The sequence below is a fragment of the Nothobranchius furzeri genome, chromosome 3 (genome assembly GCF_043380555.1).
Source record: "Nothobranchius furzeri strain GRZ-AD chromosome 3, NfurGRZ-RIMD1, whole genome shotgun sequence".
NCBI classification, from domain to species: Eukaryota; Metazoa; Chordata; class Actinopteri; order Cyprinodontiformes; family Nothobranchiidae; genus Nothobranchius; species Nothobranchius furzeri.
Genome location: NC_091743.1, coordinates 4,094,142 through 4,116,277, shown reverse-complemented (window position 1 = coordinate 4,116,277; position 22,136 = coordinate 4,094,142). Strand labels below are relative to the sequence as shown.

General features: G+C 46.3%; 1 protein-coding gene across 4 annotated transcripts in view; it reads left to right on the top strand.

Moving 5' to 3' along the window:
• The window catches only part of LOC107373568 (calcium-dependent secretion activator 1), a 603,181-nt gene that overhangs the window by 279,262 nt on the left and 301,783 nt on the right, over positions 1-22,136 (top strand). For all 4 annotated transcript variants that reach the window (XR_011520070.1, XM_070549106.1, XM_070549105.1 and 1 more), the window contains one exon: positions 12,954-13,110. Coding sequence is in view for 3 of the 4 variants with exons in the window: in XM_070549106.1 (XP_070405207.1) it covers positions 12,954-13,110 (157 nt within the window). In the remaining variant the exon portion in view is untranslated. The remainder of the gene's footprint in view (positions 1-12,953; positions 13,111-22,136) is intronic.

The window sequence follows — 22,136 nt, the reverse complement described above, 5'->3', positions numbered from 1 at the left end:
CTGTTTTTTTCTAGCAGTCAGATGCCTTCTGCCTGGTACTCGCGGAGTACAGACGCTTCTCTTTTCGCTCCCTTATTTTTTTTCCAAAGGCTCTTTGTCCTGTCTGCCCACAGAGCACTTCTCTGCATTTCTTCTGAAAAACCCTATTTTTAACCATGGATTTGATAAAATGGTCATTCAACGCGACTGATAAGATATTTTCAACAATGAGAACAGAGCAGGGGGCTCCCACATGTCCACAGGGGACACACCCGGTGGGATATATGTTGGATTCCTGGAAGGAGTGGAAGATCATATGCCTCAGCCAGCTGTCGATTGAGGATATCTAAGACGTGTGGATATTCAGCCTGATGATCACAGGATTTCACCTGATTGGAGTGGGAGGATATCTGGTTTTCTGGAAATTTGGGAAGATGGGAGCGATTGTAGCACCCACGGAAAGCACCGTCCGTGTGGAGACTTCACAGACTGGGACGTTACTCAAGGTGAATCGTAAGCTGGACAATGTTCTACCTGCGATACCGGTATTAGTGCGCAAATGTATGTCATCTCGGAGAGAGTCCCCCCCCCCCCCCCTTCCTATTGGCATCTCATGTTGTGTTATCTTAAGTCTGTTGCATATCTTGTTGAGGTGTTTTTTTGCAGAGCAAAGCTGCCCTCCTGGTGGGAGGGTAGCTCTGAAGTGCCTTTTTTCCCTCCACCTAAACCAATTCCTCATGTTACCCTCTTATCTCTATTAAGGTAGCGCGACTCGGGTTGCGAATGACCACAGTCACCAATTCTTGTCATGTGTCTTGCCTATGTATGTCTGATATCTGAATTGTGTGTACTGAAACTCTAATTTCCCTCTGGGATTAATAAAGTATTGATTGATTGATTGATTGATTGAATGATTGAGGTAAAGAGGCAGCTAGAGAAAAACCAGAGACACAAGACTACTAAACAAGAGTCAGTCAGAGGCTACATGCAGGATATAATGACAGAGCATACAGGCATCTGTAAAACGTGATTTTTTTTTTCATTACTATGTTTGTAGCCTTTATAGCTTATGTTGCATTCACAACTTGTGTGCTTATCTGAAGTCATCACAAAGTCAGTCATAAACTATTTTGGGCGGGCAAGTTCAGTTGACCAGATTCAACAGAAGCCCTTTTTACAAAAGGGCCACAAAATGCTCAGGCAATCCAAGAAAGCATTATGGTTTTATTAGAACAATAAACCTTCAAATGCACAAGCCTTTTGTAAATGTTTTGAATTGCAGCTAAAACAGCTTTGGGGGAATAATGCAGGTTAACTGCAATGCAGGCTTCGATTTGTCCAGGTTCCAAAAGAAAGTTCAGGTGTTGAAAACAAGCCAGACTCTTGAAAAGGCTTCAGGTGATCAGCTAAATCTGAATAGAATTTATTTTTCAGGTTACCTGGCTACACTTGCATGTAAAAAGAAACAGTGAAAAGTGAAACTTCTTCAATCCTTTGAGTTTTGACGTGATCTGTTCACTGTCTCTGCTGAAACCATGCTCCTTGAGTTTTTTAGACAAACACTCAAAGAGGTGGCTGTCCGTCACAGTTCCTGAGAATTGTCTGGCTACTTCTGCCTCTGCTCGTAAAGACCATCGACATATAAATATTGGACAATGGGTTTCCATAGGCTCCAATAACATGTTTTTGAAGATAAATGGGAGGTGGCCACCACCGCCATTTTGACCGTGTCACAGGTTCTGTCAAGCCCAGACAATTCCACAAAAGGGAAGAGAGGTGGGGCTGAGGGTGGGGCTGTAAGGCTGGGATCAACTGTCGACACCCGGTCGAACTAGCTACTAGCTAACCTGAAGCTAACCCAAAGCTAACGCGGAGGTGGGAGCTAAGCTAACGGAGGTAGCAACCTAGCTACAACCGGAGTTAACTCTGCACAACACCAGAGCAACTGAGTCAGAGATACGCCGGGCTGACTTCTGGGTAAAACCGGGTGGAACAGTCTCCCGAAAGCTGCTGAAAGCCAGCAGCCGCACAGCAGACAGAAGCCGCGATCAGACAGAGATGCGAAGAGCTGCGGGGAGGGGAGAACCACAAGCCGGCCGGCAGCCCTCGCAGCAGACAGAAGCTGCGATCAGACAGAGATGCGCCGAGATGCCGGGAGGGGAGAACCGGGTGGAAAACATTGGTCTCCCGAGCGCTCCACAAGCCGATAGTGGGAACCCAGCTCCACCAACATGTTATATTTCAACCCATTTTCTAAAGTGCAGCATTACGTTAAATGCACTGGGTTTTACCCTATTACATTTAAATTTCATGGTTAAACAGTACATGTTAAAATCTAAGCTCAGCTCGGCAGTGACCTAAAATACATAAATATAATTTTACTTACCGAAAAAAATGAAGTGGAGACTCCTTGGACGCTCTATTGGTGCAATTAATGCCACAGCAAGTCATTTTGTCCAGCAATTGCACAAAAAATATCCTAAAAATAATACACAAACACAGAGACTCAAAATCCCGGAGCAGTTTCCAAGCCAGACCGAGGCTCTACTGAGGCCTTTCCACGGAGCTAGCTCTGTGGTCACGTGGGTCTGATGCTCATTAATTATACAGAATTTTAGGCTTTTAATACACTTAAACAGAAGAGTGAGAAAAAAATTCACCCCCCTCAGAGTTGTCATGAGTGTAAACTAGATCATTTAAACCAAAAACATGTTTGGTACCAGGCTGTAAACATGTTTATTTCTGCTGTGAAATTGGTATTTTTAACATGGGAGTCAATGAGGATTTGCTCGCTTCTGATACCAGCCCCCAGTGGATGAGGGTGGAACTGCAATTTTTGGTACTTCCGGGTTTGACTCAATTTTAGAGCCGCATTGTGGGGGCTTGGTAAAGACAGAAGTTCACAGATTTCGTTGTCACTCCAATTAGCCATGTCCGCTGGTTGTTTACTAACTTTCCCATGTTTACATGGTTTGTATACTCTTTTCGGTCAGGGGACGCCGCACATTTGCTACGTTATTTGACTTCTTCCTCTGTTGTGCCAAGGCGCAATCACCATTTATAGGACAGACAATTACCGCAATATTACTACCACGCGAATGCAGCAAAATTCGCACAATGCCATGCCAGCATGGCGTGTTTATAAAACACACTGTTGCGGTAATGTTACGCCATTTGACGGCACAGTGTGTCTTGTAAAAAGAGCTTGTGAGTCATTTTCTACCAGGGCTAAAAGGGCTCAAGAGGCAAACAAAATGAGACCAACCTAAATGACTGAGAATTTTCAAGTTCCCCAACATTCCTCCGCATTCCAATGGGCCATTGTCTGAGCTCTTCACAGATCATGGCTACAAATGAAAGGCAGCTAACTGTCTGCAGTGTTGGGAGTTACGCAGTTCAAAAGTAATTAATTACTGTAATGCATTGCATTTTGCTGTAATGTGGTAATGTAAGGCATTAGAAGAAGAAGAAGAAGAAGAAGAAGAAGAAGAAGAAGAAGAAGAAGAAGAAGAAGAAGAAGAAGATGATGAAGAAGGAGAAGCATTTATTGTCATTTCTACCACATGTGCAAGACATGAGCCCTTTTCATATAGACATTTTGGAACATTTGCGGACAATTCAATCCGGTTTTTAACCGGAACTGTGTTTTCAGACACACCACTTTTGTACTGGAACTTGTCCTTTCGGCTGCGTTCACACATCAGGGAAAAGTTCCAGATGTCTGACGGGGGTGGGGTGGGGGCGGAGAATCGGACTTATGTTAAGAAGAAGAAGAAGAAGAAAATATCATTTCTATAGCGCCTCTCAAGATAAAAATCACGAGGCGCTTAAGCATAATTCTGCGCACACGAAGACGCATAAGAGACCTGGATGATGAAGCTCAATGGTTAAAGGAATCACTGAAGCGGTGTGAAGCGCTCCGTTGCGCATCTAGGCGGTACCGTAGGAGGCGAGCTGCCGTGGTTCGCCGCATGCTACAGGAGCGGGCTATCTAGGTGCGCACAGCGTCCCCCGGTCCCCTCCTCCTCCCCCTCCCCCTTGTCCGGAACTCTACCTCACCAGTCTGAAGCAGCCACCCTGTCCGTAACAAGTCCGGACCTGTTACTAGGGGCTTCGTCCAGTAAAATTCCGGAACACGTTATCCGGATGTTTGTATTCAGACACAAAGGTCTTACGGACAGAGTCCGGAACATTTCCGTTTTTCATGGCCTGTCTGAAGGGGGCTATACAGAGAAACGAAATAGAGTTTCAGTACACACAATTCAGAGATCAGACATATATGGGCAAGACACATGACAAGTATTGGTGACTGCGGTCATTCGCAACACGAGTTGCGCTACCTTAATAGATGAAAAGGAATTACATGAGGATAAGTTGGGGGGGGGGCATACCAGAGTTACTCCCGACAGGGCGTAGCTGTACTATGCAAAAAAACACCTCAAACATATAAGCACGAACTTCAACATTCACAACATGAGACTCCGATAGGGAGGAGGGGAGCTGGGATCCTGTTTATCCAGGGCCAGGGGGGGTAGGATGGGTTCCACAGCATCTGTCTCAATTCCTTCCTTTGTGGGGGATGATTATTTGCAGCTCCAAGGCTGCCTTGGCGTCAGATTAGGATAACAAGACTGTGTTTGGGTCAGGCAGAGATAATTTTCCCCTCTGCCTTCAGTCGGTAACTGGTCATTCCAGTCCTTCAGTGAAGCCAATTCGGGTTATTAAACATCTCCTCACCATCCGCTTACCCTCTCCGAGATGACATCCATTTTGCGCACTAACACCGGTAACGTAGCTAAGACATTGTCCAGCTTACGGTTCACCTCGAGTAACGTCCCAGTCTGTGAGGTCTCCGCCCGGACGGTGCTTCCCATGGATGCGGGTCGCCCTCCAATCGCTCCCGTCTTCCCAATTTTTCAGAAAACCAGATATCCTCCCACTCCAATCAGAAGAAATCCAGTGATCATCAGGCCAAATATCCACATATCTTCAACGTCCTCAATGGACAGCTGAGAGAGACAGGCGACCTTCCACTCCTTCCAGGAATCGAGCATATATCCCGCTGCGTGTGTCCCATGAGGGCAAGTGGGAGCCCCCTCCCCCGTTCTCATCGTAGAAAAAATCTTATCAATCGCGTTGAATGACCAATTAATTAAATCCATTTCTGAAAAGTAGTGATTTCCAGAGGAAATGCAGAGAAGCGCTCTGTAGACAGACAGCAAAGCAGAAGCGTCTGTGCGTCTGTGCTCTATGACTGCCAGGAGAAGAAAATGGTAATATTTACTCGGTACAATTGTCAGTAACGTGGTAATTACAATGCATTTTTAAACCCAGAATCAAGATGTGGGTTTCCTAAAAATTCAAAATACCGGAAGCCTGAAAAAAGATCCAGTATCCACATATATTACGTCATTTGTGGACTCAGCTTTGCGGGCATTTTATGAGCAGAGAGGACGAAGCGGTAATGGCTCAAATACTCCAGCTGCGTCCTGCTATATTCACAAAATCGCTCCACCAAAACAAAGTAATTTTTTTGCGATCGTTTATATCAGCCCATATTCTCTGGTACTTCATGTACTTTTCAGCTGAGTTCATAATCTGTGCCCCAACTCATTGCTGCTGGAGCGCAGCGCACATTCACCTTTTTTTTTTTTTTTTTTTTTTTTGCTTTCAGTAGATCCCTTTGGCTGATTAGTTAGAAAATAGGAAATCTAGGAAACAGTTTTTCTGGAAGAGGGAGAAGCCATACAGCATCCAGGAAGGTTAGAGAGAGAAAGGGCAGGAAATTATTCAAATAAAATCAAGAAAACAAAACAAAGTGCTTTAAAAGAAAAAAAGTAGGTAGATTTACCCCTAATACACATTTTTTACTAGTGAGAAGCAATAATATATAAGCATTTAATATTTATACATGTGATAGAATCAGATAAATGGTAAATGGCCTGTATTTGATATAGCACCTTCTAGAGTCATGGAACCCCTCAAGGCGCTTTACAACACAACCAGTCATTCACCCATTCACACACATTCACACACTGGTGGGGATGAGCTACGATGTAGCCACAGCTGCCCTGGGGCGCACTGACAGAGGCGAGGCTGCCGAGCACTGGCGCCACCAGTCCCTCCGACCACCACCAGCAGGCAATGTGGGTTAAGTGTCTTGCCCAAGGACACAACGACAGCGACAGACTGAGCGGGGCTCGAACCTGCAACCTTTCGATTATGGGGTGAGCACTTAACTCCTGTGCCACCGTCGCCCAAGATCACCCCAGAAGTCAGTCCCACATCCAGGGCCGTATCAAGGCATTTGGGGACCAAGGCAAATAGGCTTGGAGCCCCCACCACCTCACTCCCTGATCAGTTAATATAAGATGGCAGCGTGCTGAGAGTACAGATTGTTGTTGCTTTTATTTAATAAACAATCATGTTAAAGCACTGTTATTATATCTGACTGTTTTTAACAGCAATCCTAGCTCAGACACCACATCACTTTCCACATATATATCATGAGCTCACTGAGCGTCACATGACCAGATTCATATTGAAGTTGTTTTGGTGAAAGTAACTTAAAGTAATGCAAAAGTAGTGTAATGCCTTACATTTTAAACTCAGTAATATTGTAATGTAATGAATTATTTTAAAATGAGGGTAACAAGTTTAATGCATTACAGTTTTGAAGTAACTTACCCAACACTGATTGTCAGTGATTGAGTTGTGATTTTCAAACCAAGGAGCCATTTGGCTACCTCCGGTAGAGCGGAGGGGGTCAGAAAATCCTGGTAGTTCTAGTGTTAAATGATTTGAAAGCAAACGCTTATGACCTCTTATGCTCCTCTGGCTGTCGGCCAGGGGAGAGGAAGAGAGACGGGAGCTCCGTCTCACAAAGAGTCAGTGTACTGCAAGATAAACCTCCCTTTCGGAGAGGAAAGAAGAGTGAGGAGACGGAAGCTCCATCTTGGTCAGCGCACTTAAACACCGTTTAATAAGTCAGAAATAGCACAAAGTGTTTATTGATTTGGATAAGATAGGCTGGCTCGCCATTATATGTAGGAGTAAATATTGTTGCTTTTAAGCTTAATATATTACCTTTATGTATGACCAATAAGATATGATATTCTATATAAATATAGAATGTTAACCTGCTTGGTCTTTGGATTATTAATCAGAAGATTCTAGGATTCTTTGTATTTTCAGGGATCAAACACACTTCGTAAAAATTCAGACAGAGTCAGGTTCATAAAAAGTAATAATTTATTTTCTAAACAATTAAATACATGACACGTTAACTAGGGATGAGTGAGTACACCACTATCTGTATCTGTTCAACCATCTAAATTATCTGTATCTGTACTCGGAGTGGGCGTGGCCGAACCCGGAAGTGGGTGTAGTTTAACCGGAAGTGGGTGTGGTTTACATCAATACGTTATTTTAAGTCTGATCACAAGTTGCTATGTGTATTGTTTATTTGAAAACTATTTACAGAGCAGCCTCAGAGTTGAGATTAAATGTATTTGATCACAATAGTAAAGAAGCTATCACAGAACAAGTTTTTCAATAAAATCAGAACATTAATATTTAAGTGCATGGAGAGAGAGAGAGAGAGAGATATTTAAGTGCATGGAGAGAGAGAGAGAGAGAGAGAGAGAGAGAGAGAGAGAGAGAGAGAGAGAGAGAGAGAGAGAGAGAGAGAGAGAGAGAGAGAGAGAGAGAGAGAGAGAGAGAGAGAGAGAGAGAGAGAGAGAGAGAGAGAGAGAGAGAGAGATCTTTTCTATAGCGCCTCTCAAGATAAAAATCACGGGGCGTTTCACAAAAACAAAATGTGTAAAATAGAAAAAAGAATTTAGAAAATGATTGAAATTTATTTAAAATGAGCAACAATTAGACAATTGTGATTAAAAAATGTAAAGAAAGAGAGAGAGTGAGTAGGAACGAGGGAGTGGATCCTGAGGAAGAGGAGAGAGAGAGGAAAAACCCGGAGCGGAGGCAGTGACTGACGCAGCACGAGCTGTTTTCAGCTCTGTCTTGTCAAATGCACCACGTACGTTACGAAAAAAGTTACTTTAAATAACTTTAAAGTAACTTTATAAAGAGGCGAGCTGAAGAAACATGAGCAACAGTGAGGCAAGTACAGAGAGGTCCGTTACTGTCTGTGTGTGTGCGTGGATGCCTGGGCTGGACGTGGACAGAGCTCCGGGTGCAGAGGGCTGTAGCAGCACCGACTCTCCAGTCCACAGATGTTTTCCAGGTCACAACAGATGGATGGAACCATTTGCGTCTAGGAGGACTCTTAGGGAGCCGGAACAATATCAGGTTTGTTCTGCAGGAACCATTTGCTGTGTCAGCAGTAGGCAGCTTTTAGCAGGGTTTTGGCCACTTGCCAAAAATGCTCTGGGTTAAGAGTTTTAGCTTCGGACGGCCGTTCCGTAGCTCCTTCTCTAGCACTGAATGATGGAAAGCTGGAATGCGACATTCTCATGTTAAGCATGCCATGTTAAGGGATATTACCAAGAAACCTCAGAACATCACGCCTTCTTGAGATACCGGATGCTCTGATCTGGGGTAAAAAAATATCTATGTGTCATGAGTTTAACAAATTTAATTTGTCCTTGTGTCTGAGTGCAGGTGACGATTGCCTTGTCATATCAAACATTACTGATTACCATATATATAAATCATTCAATGCAATAATTTATTTCATTTCATGAATGATCAGCTCATATAAGCTGAAGCAGTCCTCCTATTATAGAGTGGGCACTCCTGTGGTGTTATAAAAGAAGGCTTTGCTTGGGAACACAGGCTGACAACGTGTTCCTCCTGAAATGTCAACAAGGTTGCAGTATCCTTCTGGGCTTGTAGTAAGGTAAAGTGTAAAATCCACCTTGGAGAATAAAATTAGGTCTGCAGATTACCAGTGGCATGTAGGACAATATGTAGGTCAAAACTGACCATTTCTGGACATTACACACCAAAGTGTTTCATGGTAATAATAAAATTGATTTCAGCCACAGTAATTTAACCACATATTAATCAAACAATTTCATTAGTATTCGTATAACATTTGTTCATTCAACCATGTTATTATTTAATGATTATTTAACTTATGGGTTGTAAAAGTTCCTTTTTCATGAGAGTGAGCAATCCTGCGGTGTTGTCAAGAGAAGGCTTTGTTTGGGAACACAGGCTAACATCTTGCTCCTCCTGAAATGTCAACAAGGTTTGCAGAACCTTGTGGCTTGTTGGATGGTAGAATGTAAAATCCACCTGAGAGGGTGTAATTAGGTCTGTAGATGACCAGTGGCATGTAGATCAATCTGTAGGTCAAAACTGACCATTCCTGGACGTCACACTGTGATGACCACATCATTCATGCGGGAGTATTGCTCCAGCTCGTCCACTCACCGCTCGGGATCCACTATGCATTGATCCTTTTTCGTGTTCTTTAGGCGTAGTCGTTTCACCTCCTCCAGTAGCCCCAGAAGCTGCTCTTGCTGCTCTCTGACTGCAGTCACATCCGTGCACAGGGAATGGAGGGGGAACTTTATTTCCTCGAACTCCTTCGATGTCGAGCCTTTCTTTTGTGGGGGCATTCTCACAGTAACGGCATCTTTGAATGACTTTTCTAACAGCAGTATCTTTCAAACAGCAATATCTTCTGACATCAGCAGTGATCGGCCATCTCCCTCAATGTAATAGTGGCATTCTACTCACGAACTCGTCTGACGCGAAACGGGAGTGAAAGCATTCCACACAGCTGTGATGACAGCTGATGATGACTATCTGTGATATCACGATATATTGAGGGTATCACCTCGATAACGATAAATGGACGATAACTTCAGGTATGTGCAGAAACAAAAGTTGTCCACTAGATGGGGCTGTCACATGTATTACGTTGAGTCACAATTTTTCGTGTCTCAAGGTGGTACAGCTTCTTAAAGTGCATGAACGCTGCCAACCTACACACATATTTTAATTTTTTCATTATCAAATTTATTGACATGGGAAAAAATATCTCAGAAATTTCAATAACTACAAATTTTCCCTAGGTGGAATTTATCATCAGCCGGTTGCGGTTGCTTATGGGCCAAATATCAGTTCAGAGTACCCACAATTTTTGGAGTCCCTGGGACGAGTGCTAGATAGTGCTCCATCAGGGGACTCCATTGTCCTGCTGGGGGACTTCATTGCTCACGTGGGCAATGACAGCTTGACCTGGAGGGGTGTGATTGGGAGGAACGGCCCATCTAATCTGAACTCGAGCGGTGTTTTGTTATTGGACTTCTGTGCAAGCCGCAGTTTGGCCATAACGAACACCATGTTCGAACATAAGGATGCCCACCGGTACACTTGGTACCAGGGCAGCCTAGGTCACAGGTCGATGATAGATTTTGTAGTCGTATCATCTGACCTGCGGCCGTATGTTTTGGACACCCGAGTGAAGAGAGGGGCGGAGCTGTCAACTGATCACCACCTGTTGGTGAGTTGGATCAGATGGCAAGGGAACATGCCGCGTAGACCTGGCAGACCCAAACGCATAGTGAGGGTCTGCTGGGAACGCCTGGCAGAAGAACCTGTCAAGACGGTCTTCAACTACCACCTCCGGCAGAGCTTTGACCACGTCCCGAGAGCAGTGGGGGACATTGAGTCCGAGTGGGCCTTGTTCCACTCTGCGATTGTCGAGGCGGCTGTTGCTAGCTGTGGTCGTAAGGTGGCCGGTGCCAGTCGTGGTGGCAACCCCCGTACCCGCTGGTGGACACCAGAGGTTCGGGGAGCCGTCAGGCTGAAGAAGGAGGCCTACAGGGCGTGGCTGGTCTGTGGGTCTCCGGAGGCAGCAGACAGGTACCGGATAGCCAAGCGGGGTGCAGCAGTGGCAGTTGCCGAGGCAAAATCTCGGGCGTGGGAGGAGTTTGGTGAGGCCATGGAGAAAGACTATCGATCGGCTCCAAAGAGGTTCTGGCAAACTGTCCGGCGCCTCAGAAGAGGAAGGCAGCAACTCGCTCACACTGTTTACAGTGGGGATGGGGAGCTGCTGACGTCAACTGAGGCTATAGTCGGACGGTGGAAGGAATACTTTGAGGAGCTCCTCAATCCCACCAATGCACATTCCGAGGAGGAACCAGAGCTGGGAGGCCTGGGGATGGACTGTCCGATCTCGGGGGCAGAAGTTGCTGAGGTAGTCAAACAACTACACAGCGGCGGAGCCCCGGGGGCGGATGAGGTTCGTCCTGGGTATCTCAAGGCTATGGATGTTGTAGGGCTGTCATGGTTGACACGTCTCTACAACATTGCGTGGTCATCGGGGGCAGTTCCTAGGGAGTGGCAGACCGGGGTGGTGGTCCCCATCTTTAAGAAGGGTGACCTGAGGGTGTGTTCCAACTATAGGGGGATCACACTCCTCATCCTCCCTGGAAAGGTCTACTCCAAGGTACTGGAGAGGAGGGTCCGATCGATAGTTGAATCTCAGATAGAGGAGGAGCAATGTGGTTTTCGTCCTGGCCGTGGAACTGTGGACCAGCTCTATACCCTTGCAAGGGTGATGGAGGGGGCATGGGAGTTTGCCCAACCAATCCACATGTGCTTTGTGGATTTGGAGAAGGCTTATGACCGTGTCCCCAGGGGCACCCTGTGGGGGACGCTCCAGGAGTATGAGGTGGGTGGCTTTCTGTTAAGGGCCATTCAGTCCCTTTACCAGAGGAGCGTGAGTTTGGTCCGCATAGCCGGTAGTAAGTCGGACCTGTTCCCAGTGAGGGTTGGACTCCGCCAGGGCTGCCCTTTGTCACCGGTTCTGTTCATCACTTTTATGGACAGAATTTCTAGACGCAGCCGTGGTGTGGAGTGTCGAGTTTGGTGGCAGGAGAATCTCGTCTCTGCTTTTTGCGGATGATGTGGTCCTCCTAGCTTCATCCAGCTCTGACCTTCAGCTCTTGCTGGGTAGGTTCGCGGCCGAATGTGAAGCGGCTGGGATGAGGATCAGCACCTCCAAATCTGAGACCATGGTTCTCGACCGGAAAAGGGTGGCTTGCCACCTCCGGGTCGGGGGAGAGGTCCTACCTCAAGTGGAGGAGTTTAAGTATCTTGGGGTCTTGTTCACGAGTGAGGGTAGGAGGGATCGGGAGATCGACAGGCGGATTGGTTCGGCGTCTGCAGTGATGCGGACGCTGAGCCGATCTGTCGTGGGGAAGAGGGAGCTGAGCCAGAAAGCCAGGCTCTCGATTTACCGGTCGATCTACGTCCCAATCCTCACCTATGGTCATGAGCTTTGGGTAATGACCGAAAGAACGAGATCGCGGATACAAGCGGCCAAAATGAGTTTCCTCCGTAGGGTGGCCGGGCTCAGCCTTAGAGATAGGGTGAGGAGCTCGGACATTCGGGAGGGACTCGGAGTAGAACCGCTGCTCCTCAGGATCGGAAGGAGCCAGTTGAGGTGGTTTGGGCATCTGGTCAGGATGCCTCCTGGACGCCTCCCCGGGGAGGTGTTTCGGGCATGTCCTGCCGGCAGAAGGCCCCCGGGTCGACCCAGGACACGTTGGAGAGGTTACATCTCCAATCTGGTCCGGGAACGCCTTGGGGTCCTGCCGGAGGAGCTGGTGGACAAGGCCGGGGAGAGGACGGCCTGGAGCTCCCTAGTTGGGATGCTGCCCCCGCGACCCGGACCCAGATAAGCGGAGGAAGACGACGACGACGGTTGCGGAGGAACATGCCTACGAGATTTGTTTAATGAATCAGGTTTTGACTGTTAGTACACACATTTCTAAATTTTTTTCGTAGGAAGGAACGTAAGACAGTTTCTAAGAACTTTTGATAAATGAGGGCCCAGGTTCTAGCATCTTCCACAGACCATTTGCAATAGTTGTTACTAAGAATATAAATGATGTAAAACATGTTCGGAAGAACTCATCTATTTGGTTTTCACTCTGATTTATTTCAGTCATTTTGTTTCCTCTGCTTGTGTCTGTTCTACTTTCTTCCTGAAGGCTTTTGCATGGTGGTCAGACCTGATGGTGGAACACGCTGAGACCTTTCTGTGTCTCTACTCAACCGACATGGATGCAGCCCTCGAAGTTCAGCCACCTGACAGCTGGTACAGTTTCCCCCTCTTCCAACTGCTCAACGGCTATCTGAGAATGGACAGTAAGTGGAAAATTATTCAGACAATTTATTAGTCAATAATTATTTGATGATCCATCAATCCATCTGTTTTCGGCCACTTATCTGGGGTCGGTTTGCAGGGGCAGTGGCCCAAGTAGGGAGACCCAGACTTCCCTTGTGGTTCTTTTCCTTATCAAAACACAAGAGAATGAGACAACTTTGTCCTTACAGCGTGGGGCTTTTTATTTGTACAGTTCAGCAATACATCACCAGTAACTTTGGGACAGCGTTCAGCCAGGACGCAACAGGCCTCCGGCTGGATCTTCCAAAAAGCCTGTCTACACCGAGAATGCGATTCCAGTTATACTTTTTACTGACGTCACTCCTGCACAGTTTAGGAAACGGGCCTCACACACACATGAATTGGAAACTGTTTGGGGAGACTTTTCCATGCAACAAGGCAGGAACCATCTGGTGCTGACATCCGATAAACATTCATGATAAATGTTAGTCTTACTGGAAATTGTGCAAACTGGACTGAAAACAGGATGCTAAACCTCACATACATGGAACACAGCTCTTGGCTCCTACAATCCCCCCATGGGGATGTCCACCCCCAAAAACAAACTGGCTAAATAACATACTAAATTAATTTTAAACGAATAAATGACAAACACAATGCGACCTGTAACTAAACCACACATGTATATATGTAATGACCAAGTAACTGCAGGTCAACACTTGATTAGTACATAGACTTGAAGTAAGTAATAGCTGTAATGTGACGTCTTTAACCAACTCATCAATACATCAAAATGTACGCACACACTGTAAGAAGGCGAAAACCTGCCTGCAGCTCTTAACAGGAAAAATTCCTTCTTGACCTCCTGGCCCAAACAGGACGATCACATAAAGCACAGAGTGAGCATACAAGTCTAGCCTAAGTATATGGCAGACATCAGGCAACATTGAATCAACAAAAGAACACACATAAGAGAAAATGAACCAATTAAACCTTTCAACAGAGAATAAAAATCATGAGTATAATCGAGTATAATTACCCTTAGCAACATTTCAACCAGTAACTGTATGTGAATATGCGATTAAAAATACAAAATTTTATGAAATAAATGATTGACGTGGATATGACTAAACAACTAAGTGATGTAGCTGTGGCTACACCTACTGAAAACATAACAGTGAGCGTAATGAATATACTTGATGTAATAACACAACTGCTCAACCAAAATAGAGAAAGGAGTCAGAGTCCCAGTTGCAGAGCTGAAAAAAAATGGAGTAAAGAAAAACACAAGAATCAAGTTCAGTTTTATTGATGACTGCTGCAGGGGTCTTGTCGCTGGAAGAGGACTTTGAGGCTGATTCCTTAAGCCTGGTTTATGCTTCTCCGTCAGCTCTGCAAGGGACAGACACGCACGGATTGGCGGAAGCGTTTTGCTCTCATACTTCTCCGTCTCCTGGGGAGTGTTGCAAAGCAATTGCCCGGAAGGACAGTAGAGGGCGTAGCGCTGCTCTGTGGTATCCTGTCATGTATCGTCCAAGATAGTGTGTTTATATTATGTTTTTTGTATATAAGACACTTTTTAACACAGACAAATTTGTCTCTCATTCTCCACCTCTTCATGCGCTCGTCACCTCTAAACCCACGTTTCCTGTCATTTCCATCTACAAATAAAATGCTTGCTGCGCATCTTTTCACTCCTCCAGTCACGGAGAATTAAATGTTCATGTTTTTAGAGTTTTTACGCGAGGTATTCTTCAAGCTTCTCCGTGTCTGCCGCTTGTTATCCTCGGCTCTCTTTCTGTTTTTGAGGGCGCAATGGACTGTAGACAACAGCGGCGTCCTGACCAATCACAAGCTTGCTTTGTCCATCTCGGCTGACGGATGTTTAGAAAAGAGAGCTTGACTCCGTCCGTCCTTGTGGAGCTCTCCGGCAGGCCTGCAAGGACGTTGTGTGTCTCTGCACTGACGCAGACGGAGAAGCATGAATCAGGCTTTAGTCGAGTACATGTAACAACATCAACAACATTCCTTACGAGACGCAAGGATTACTCCACAGCCGTCCCGTTCTCCAGACACATCGGGAATCGTGTCGAGTCCAATGCAGCCATTTCCATTTGCACGTATTGAGACGAAGCAGCAAGGTTCATTTGGGCAGCCAGAGTTCGCTCCCACAGTCTCCACACAACAGGTAGGATGCAACATGCCAATAGAGAAGTCAGAATTAGTACCACTATTGCACTAATTCCTGCCTTTACAAAAATAGCTCCCCACTGACCCAATTTGAGGGCTAAGAGGTCTAAGAACCAGCTTTCCCTGCCTGCATTCTCCTTCAGCTCTATCTTTAAATCTTTCAACTTCCTCATACCTTCAGTAAATGCACCATCAGGAGCCGTATTACTCGGAATGTAAGTGCAACATTCTTGCCCATTTGAGTTTAGAAACTTACAGAGCCCACCCCTCTCAGCCAACAACCAGTCCAAAGCCTGGTCGTGCTGCAAAGTCATTGTGACTGTGGCATGAAGTTGTTCACCTAGGAGGCTGAGGTTATTTACTGTGTAATTTAAGATTATTTGCTGATTGAAATAAACATAGTTGATCCATTTCACATTCTTATTTATTGTTATCCAAGGAAGAATTGACTCTACACCAGCTATTACCTCATCTCTTGCTTGAAATTCTATGGGAATTCCTGTCGGCAACCCTATGGCATTTAAATGTACTTTATGATCAAACACATCATACCTCTTTGTCCTACTTCTATTGGTAGTCTCCAACTGAAGTAATTCACTCACACCTTCATGCAAGATAGTCGTTGGAACTTTCATACGCACTAGCGTATACAAACCAACCCAAAAACTTGGCAAAACATTCATTAGAACATCACCATCACCAGCCCAACCAGCCATTCCTCCCCATCCCCGCATATTTCTCTCCTCCTGCTCCCTCACATCATCACACAAACATACACATAGGACCTTGGGGGGTGGGCAAGTCAGGGAGTGCGGGTATGGACCCCATTTCCGCATTCCTGTGGCAACCTGCCCCCCAATTTTATTTGCACCTTATACACTTCCACTGACGACATTCCACACAAACACACACTTAGGGCCTTGGGAGTGAGCAGATTCAACGGCATTTGGCAGGGGGATATCTCAGCCTCCTCCCGGGTGCCGTTGCCCACTTCCAATTTTAAACCGCACTTAAGACACCGAGGGCTGAGGGTGTAAGTGGGGTGGTGCGGTGGCATCAGCTGACATATGCCGGATGATGCCCGCACTGCCCACTCACCACAGCCATGGAATACACGTCATGATCACACAACACTATATTGGAGCAGGCGGAGGGAGACTAGGGGTCTTAGCCACCTCTGTTGTTGCTTGGCTTCCTGGGGCTGGAGGCTAGGAGGGAGATCTGGCCGTCTGGTTGGGGTCTGGGGTGGTAGATTGCTGTGCTCAGCGTTGGGCGGGGGAGCCTGCTCATCAGTACCCCAGCAGAAAGGGTCAAACTCTGGTTACCGGTGATGTTGTACCCAATGTGCAGCAGTACCGGGACCAGAGTGAATAGGGTGTGTATGGGGAGCATGAGTGGGTGTCTGGCATGCATTTTTGTAAGTCTTTGGTTGTATGTGCATGTGTGAGCATGAGGGAGGGAGTGTGTGACTGTGTTTGTGTATGACTGTATATGTCAGGTGGGGCCTTTGACTCCTCCCCTCTCCTGGAACTTCTTTTGATGATATAGATCTTCGTCCCCCCTCCCCCTACCACACCTGGTGTGAGGGGTTGTGCCTTGGTCTGCCTGAGTGTTCGTGGCAACTGGGTCTGGGGGTTTAAGATTTTGGCATCTGCCTGATAGATCCCGGTGGCTGCCTGGTGGGGTCTGGGTCCCTGGGCTCTGCTGGGTCCCCGGCGGGGGTGGTCGCCCCTGGGTCCCGGGTCGCTGGGTCCCGGGCTCGGCCGGCTAGGGGGTGGGAGGCTGCGGGCGGGCCTGAGGGCTTGCCGCTGATGTCTCCCGGGACTCTGCCCGCTGCTGGTTGTGGCCCCCCGGGGCGATCCTGTGTGCCTCTCGAGGGGGGCGGGGGCCTTTCTAGTTGCAGTCTCCTTGGGGTTCCTGTGTTCTGGGGCAGCGCCTGGATCTCTGAGACTTGGAGCTCCCCCCGTCTCCTGCGCATCTTTGGGGGGCGTATCTGTGGTCCCTCACACTCTGTTGGACGCTCCTATAGAGAAACCTTACATAAACAAGCGCGTGTACACACACAGGTGCTCACATGGTGCTCTCAAAAGTATGGGTTTGGGCACGTTAAACACATGTCTTGAGACTATGGTGGGCACTTAATGCACTGTGATTTATTATCGTGATTCTTCAGTTAAGCAACGTTGATTATATATTTCTTCATCAAGTTGACGCAGTAATAGCTTGATCTTGTTGTATTGTTGTTGTGCCCCATTTTTTTTGCCCTTTTGCTTTTTTTTGTCTTTTTCTGCAGGTCTAGAAGCAGACTCTTGTTCATTATTGTTTATTTTTGTGGACCCCCCCCCCCCCCCCCCCCCCCCTCTCTCCCCACCTTTTCTTTTCCTTTCTCTTTCACCTCTGTCTCCGTGTCTGGTCGGAATTACAAAGCATTCAGAAACAATAACAATAAAGTTTTAAGTATCAGGCGTGACATTAAAAGCAAACGCTTTGATGCTCCACCTGAGAGTAAATCTGTAAGGCTTGTTACCAGCATTCAGACATCAATTCTGCTTGCTTCACAGCCAGACAGGACACGGGGGAAAAAAATAAAAAAAAAAGAACATCACCATCACACATCCAGTAGCTGTCGGCCACTGGAATGTCTTGCTCACCTAGTAGATCATGAGTAGGAATCGTCATCGACATGTCATCACAATCCTGAGTAAGAGTTGCAGGGTTTTCATACCAAACAGGGGTGTCAATAAGAAGTGGTGTCATATTTGCGTGCGGGAACCAGGCTAATACTCAAGTGACTTTACAGTTGACAGATGTATTACCTACATCAACTCCATCATCAGCGAAACCTTCACTTGTAAAACATTTATTATCAGCACTATAATCAATTTTGTAGTCTGTTGGAGGACCATTTTGGTCTGTTTGGATTGCAAATTTGGCACATTTATCTAGGATGTTATAGTCTGCATATTTTTTTAACATATTTGTACTTATCTCGTGTACCATGGAGCAATCTGCATTGAAGTCCACACAATGGCAATTGAAGAAGAGGTGGAATCTTTTTATTGATCTCTATTTTCTCTCTAGTCTTACATGTGCGTCGTTGCACAATAGCACATTCACTAGAAGTATACTTTTCATGAACAACCTCAGGTAGCATTCCAGGTGCTTGAGTGCACACTATGCAGTCATTAGGAGTCATTTCTCTCGTTGTATACAAAGCCCATTTGTACCAACTATTTTGCATGGCAACATCCCAAAGCCTATCCTCTATAGGCAGTGGTCTGCTCGCCCTAGGGGAGATAGGTCCTATGTTTCTTCTGGACCTAGGTCTAACTGGCCCAAATGTTGGCTTAGGTACAGCTTTGCGATTGGTTACTTCTAGTTCATTTTGTCCTCCCCGAGTAAGATTACAAGCATAGTTACTACCAGAGGTTTCTGTAGGAAAACCAGATTTCATGGCTACACCTACACTGGGAGTTGTAGTACTAACAGGTGGCTTAGTGGTTACGCTTCTCAACTTGCTAATTGGCATTGTTTTAGATCTTAAAACTAGCGGAGTCACCAGCTGTAAGAAAGAGGAAGAGCTCCAGTTGAACCACCAATCTTTAACAGGGATCGTGGTAGTCAAAACATCAGGGATTACAGTAGTTGTAGCGCTAGTAGTTAAAACATTATTTGGAACTGTGGTTACACCGTCAGGGATTGCATTTGTCTTAGTTGTGGTCAAAACATCGCTTGGAATCAGGGTTTTTACACCAGTTTTAACAATTGCTAAGTCGAATGCAGGCAAGGATGCTGACCTATATTGCATCTGGCCTGCTGGATTGTACTTAACTTGATCATGGTGTGCTGTCTCATCGTTGACCAAGCCGTTTGGCGTATGCTCTTGTGATGGGTCAACGAGTTGCTCCTCAGCCATCGTCTATATCTTCACATCCTCCAGCACAACCATTAGACCCCCTAGTGTTATCCAAAACAAAAGAGTTAACAGGCTTAGCATGCCCTTCTTTTCCTCGGCCATCATGCCGTTTGGTTAAGTCAGACACAATACCGCCCTGAGTTTTGTCTTTAACTTTCGTGCAGTGTGTCGGGTGTGCACGTTGATCCTCCTTCGACCTGGACTGCTGTTGGTGTTGCTCTAACCACTTTGTAGGGACCCTCTCGCCGCGGTTCGTGCCACTTCCTCCTGAAAACTTTGATGTACACCTGGTCTCCAGGAACCACTGGCCTGTCTGCGCCTGCGCTAGAGACGAGCTCCTTTCTCTTTTCCTGCAAATAGATGGCTTTATGGATGATAGTTAGTTGCTTGATACAGCTTTTGAATTCAAGCTCTAGTTGCTCAAAGAGGGCCCCTTGTGGGGTCCTCTGAGCTAAGGAGCTGGCAATGGCCTGCCTGTTAGAACCTCATGAGGTGAAAGATGCGTGCTTCTGTTAGTTTGCATGCGATAGCTCATTAAGGCAAGCGGCAATGCATCAATCCAGTTAAGGTTAGTGCAGGTGCAGATTTTGCAGATTTTAGATTTCAACGTCAGACTCGCTCGCTCAACAATTCCTTGGCTCTGGGGGTGATAAATTGATCCTAATTGTTGCTTTATCCTTAGTTGTTGCAACACACAAGGACTTTTTCAACAAAAGCAGGACCATTGTCAGAGCTTATCTCTGATGGAATGCCAAATTGAGGAATCACTTCTCTGACTAGAAACTTAACCACTGTTTCTGAACCTAGATCTTTAGAGGGAACGGCTTCAATCCACCGATTAAATCTGTCAATGATCACCAGCATATACCATTTCCCATGCACAGACTTAATCATGTCAACATAGTCAATGACCAAATGTTTAAAAGGACCTTTGGGCACTGGAATGTGTCCCGCTGGGACTGTGATGCCCTTTTTTACATTGTTTTCAGCACAAATGTCACACTGATCTATTACTTCCTCAACCATTGCTTTTAGGTATGGTGACCGGTAACCTTGTTTGTTAAGTCTTTTCAGAACCTCTGTATGACCACAATGATCAGGACCATGGCTTTCTGAAATTAGCATTGTCAGCAAGGAGACAGGTGCAACAATCAAGCCCTCGTGGGATCTCCACAAGCTGCTTGAGCCATTGTTGCTCCCCTTTTTCTCCAACACTGCTGTTCGCTTTTCTCTGCCTTTTCCTGAATCAAAACTATGTTTTCTGGTGTTATTACAGGCTCTAATGATATTGCAGGTGTCAAAATGGCCTCTTCACACCTGGAGGCAGACTTGCAGCCTCATCTGCTGCATTGTTGCCTCTGATGATGTCACAGTTACCCTTGCGGTGCGTAGGGCACTTTACAATGGCCAGCTTCGAAGGAAGCATCATTGGTGAGATCAGCTCGTTGATCTGCTTTTCATGAAGGACGGGAGTACCGTCCATCTTCTTAAAACCTTTTTGTCTCCAACACTTCCAAACAGGTGAAAATACCATGTGCATATGCAGAGTCAGTGTAGATAGTTGCTACCTGACCACTTGCCAACTTGCAAGCTTCGGTCAGGGCTTTGAGTTCCACTAGCTGTGCAGAACAGGGTTGGTTACACTTTTCAGCTTTTACTGTTTCAAATCTGTCATCTACTTTTTCCACAACGGCAAACGCTGCATGGTTTCCCAAGTAGTCTCTAAAACATGAACCATCAACAAAATAGGTGACATCAGAATGATAGAAAGGAGTAGATTCCAAATCAGGTCTCAACTTAGTGTATCTTGATACTTCAGCTATGTAGCAATGTGGTTCTCCTTCAAACACAGGGAACACAGTTAGCAGGGTTTGTGGTGGTGCACCTCTTTATGACAACGTCAGGGTATGTCAGTAGTGGCATATACTGCAGGAATCTTGCTTGGTTTAACACAAACTTTCCTCGGTTGATCAGTTCAGATATTTTATGATGTGTGTAGATTGTGACAGGATATCCCATTGTTATCACTGAGGCTTTCTCCTAAGCATAATGCAAAGCAGCCAATCCTTGATAGCAAGGTGGCCTTCCCTGTGCCACATTGTCAAGTTTTGCACTGTTGTTTCCGACGTCCACTGCATGTGTCCTGCATTAACACTGCAGAGGCATACATGTCATGTCTGTTTGCGACGTACAGCGAAAATGGTTTTGTGTAGACAATGAATTCTCTCCAGTCTCTTTGGGGGTGTGGGGCAGAGGCGCAGCCGGGCCCCCCTGTTGGGGCACGCCCTTCACCTGATGGGTCTCAGTCGCACTTGACGATGCTGGAGCGAAGCTTTGGGACTGTGCAGGTTGGACCATCTGCACCGTGGGGCCCCCCGGGAACTTCAGTGTATTTTCCCCAGGTCCAGCACACACCGAGGCGCCATCAAGAAGTCCAGACCTAATATGCACTCATCTTGCACAGCTGCAACCCACAACTTAAGATCCACTAACAAGCCACCCACCTGGATGGTCATCAGACCCCGCCCCAGCATGGGAGTTAAATCCCCAGTCACTGTTCGAAGTCTGACGGATGTGGCTTCCATCTGCGTCCCTGCCGGAAACATATCGGGCCTGAGCAGTGTGGCAGTCGAGCCTGTGTCAATCAGCGCTACGCATTGCAGCCCTTTAAACCTGACAGGGACGTGGCAAAAGTCCCCAACATGAGTCCAACCTATGATTAAGGTCCATTCCACACCATTGTCTGCTTCTGGGAGAAGCCGAGCCATACTTCCCCAGCTGCACAGATGTGCTCCACCTCCACCTCCCCTTTTATAGGGAACTAAAGCAGACTGTTCACAGAGGGTCTAGTCCATCGGTTTACCTCCTACTAGCTTGGATTCAGAAGGTCCGTGCTGGCCAGGAGACGTCTCTCCACATGTTTTTGTGTTTGACTAGAAG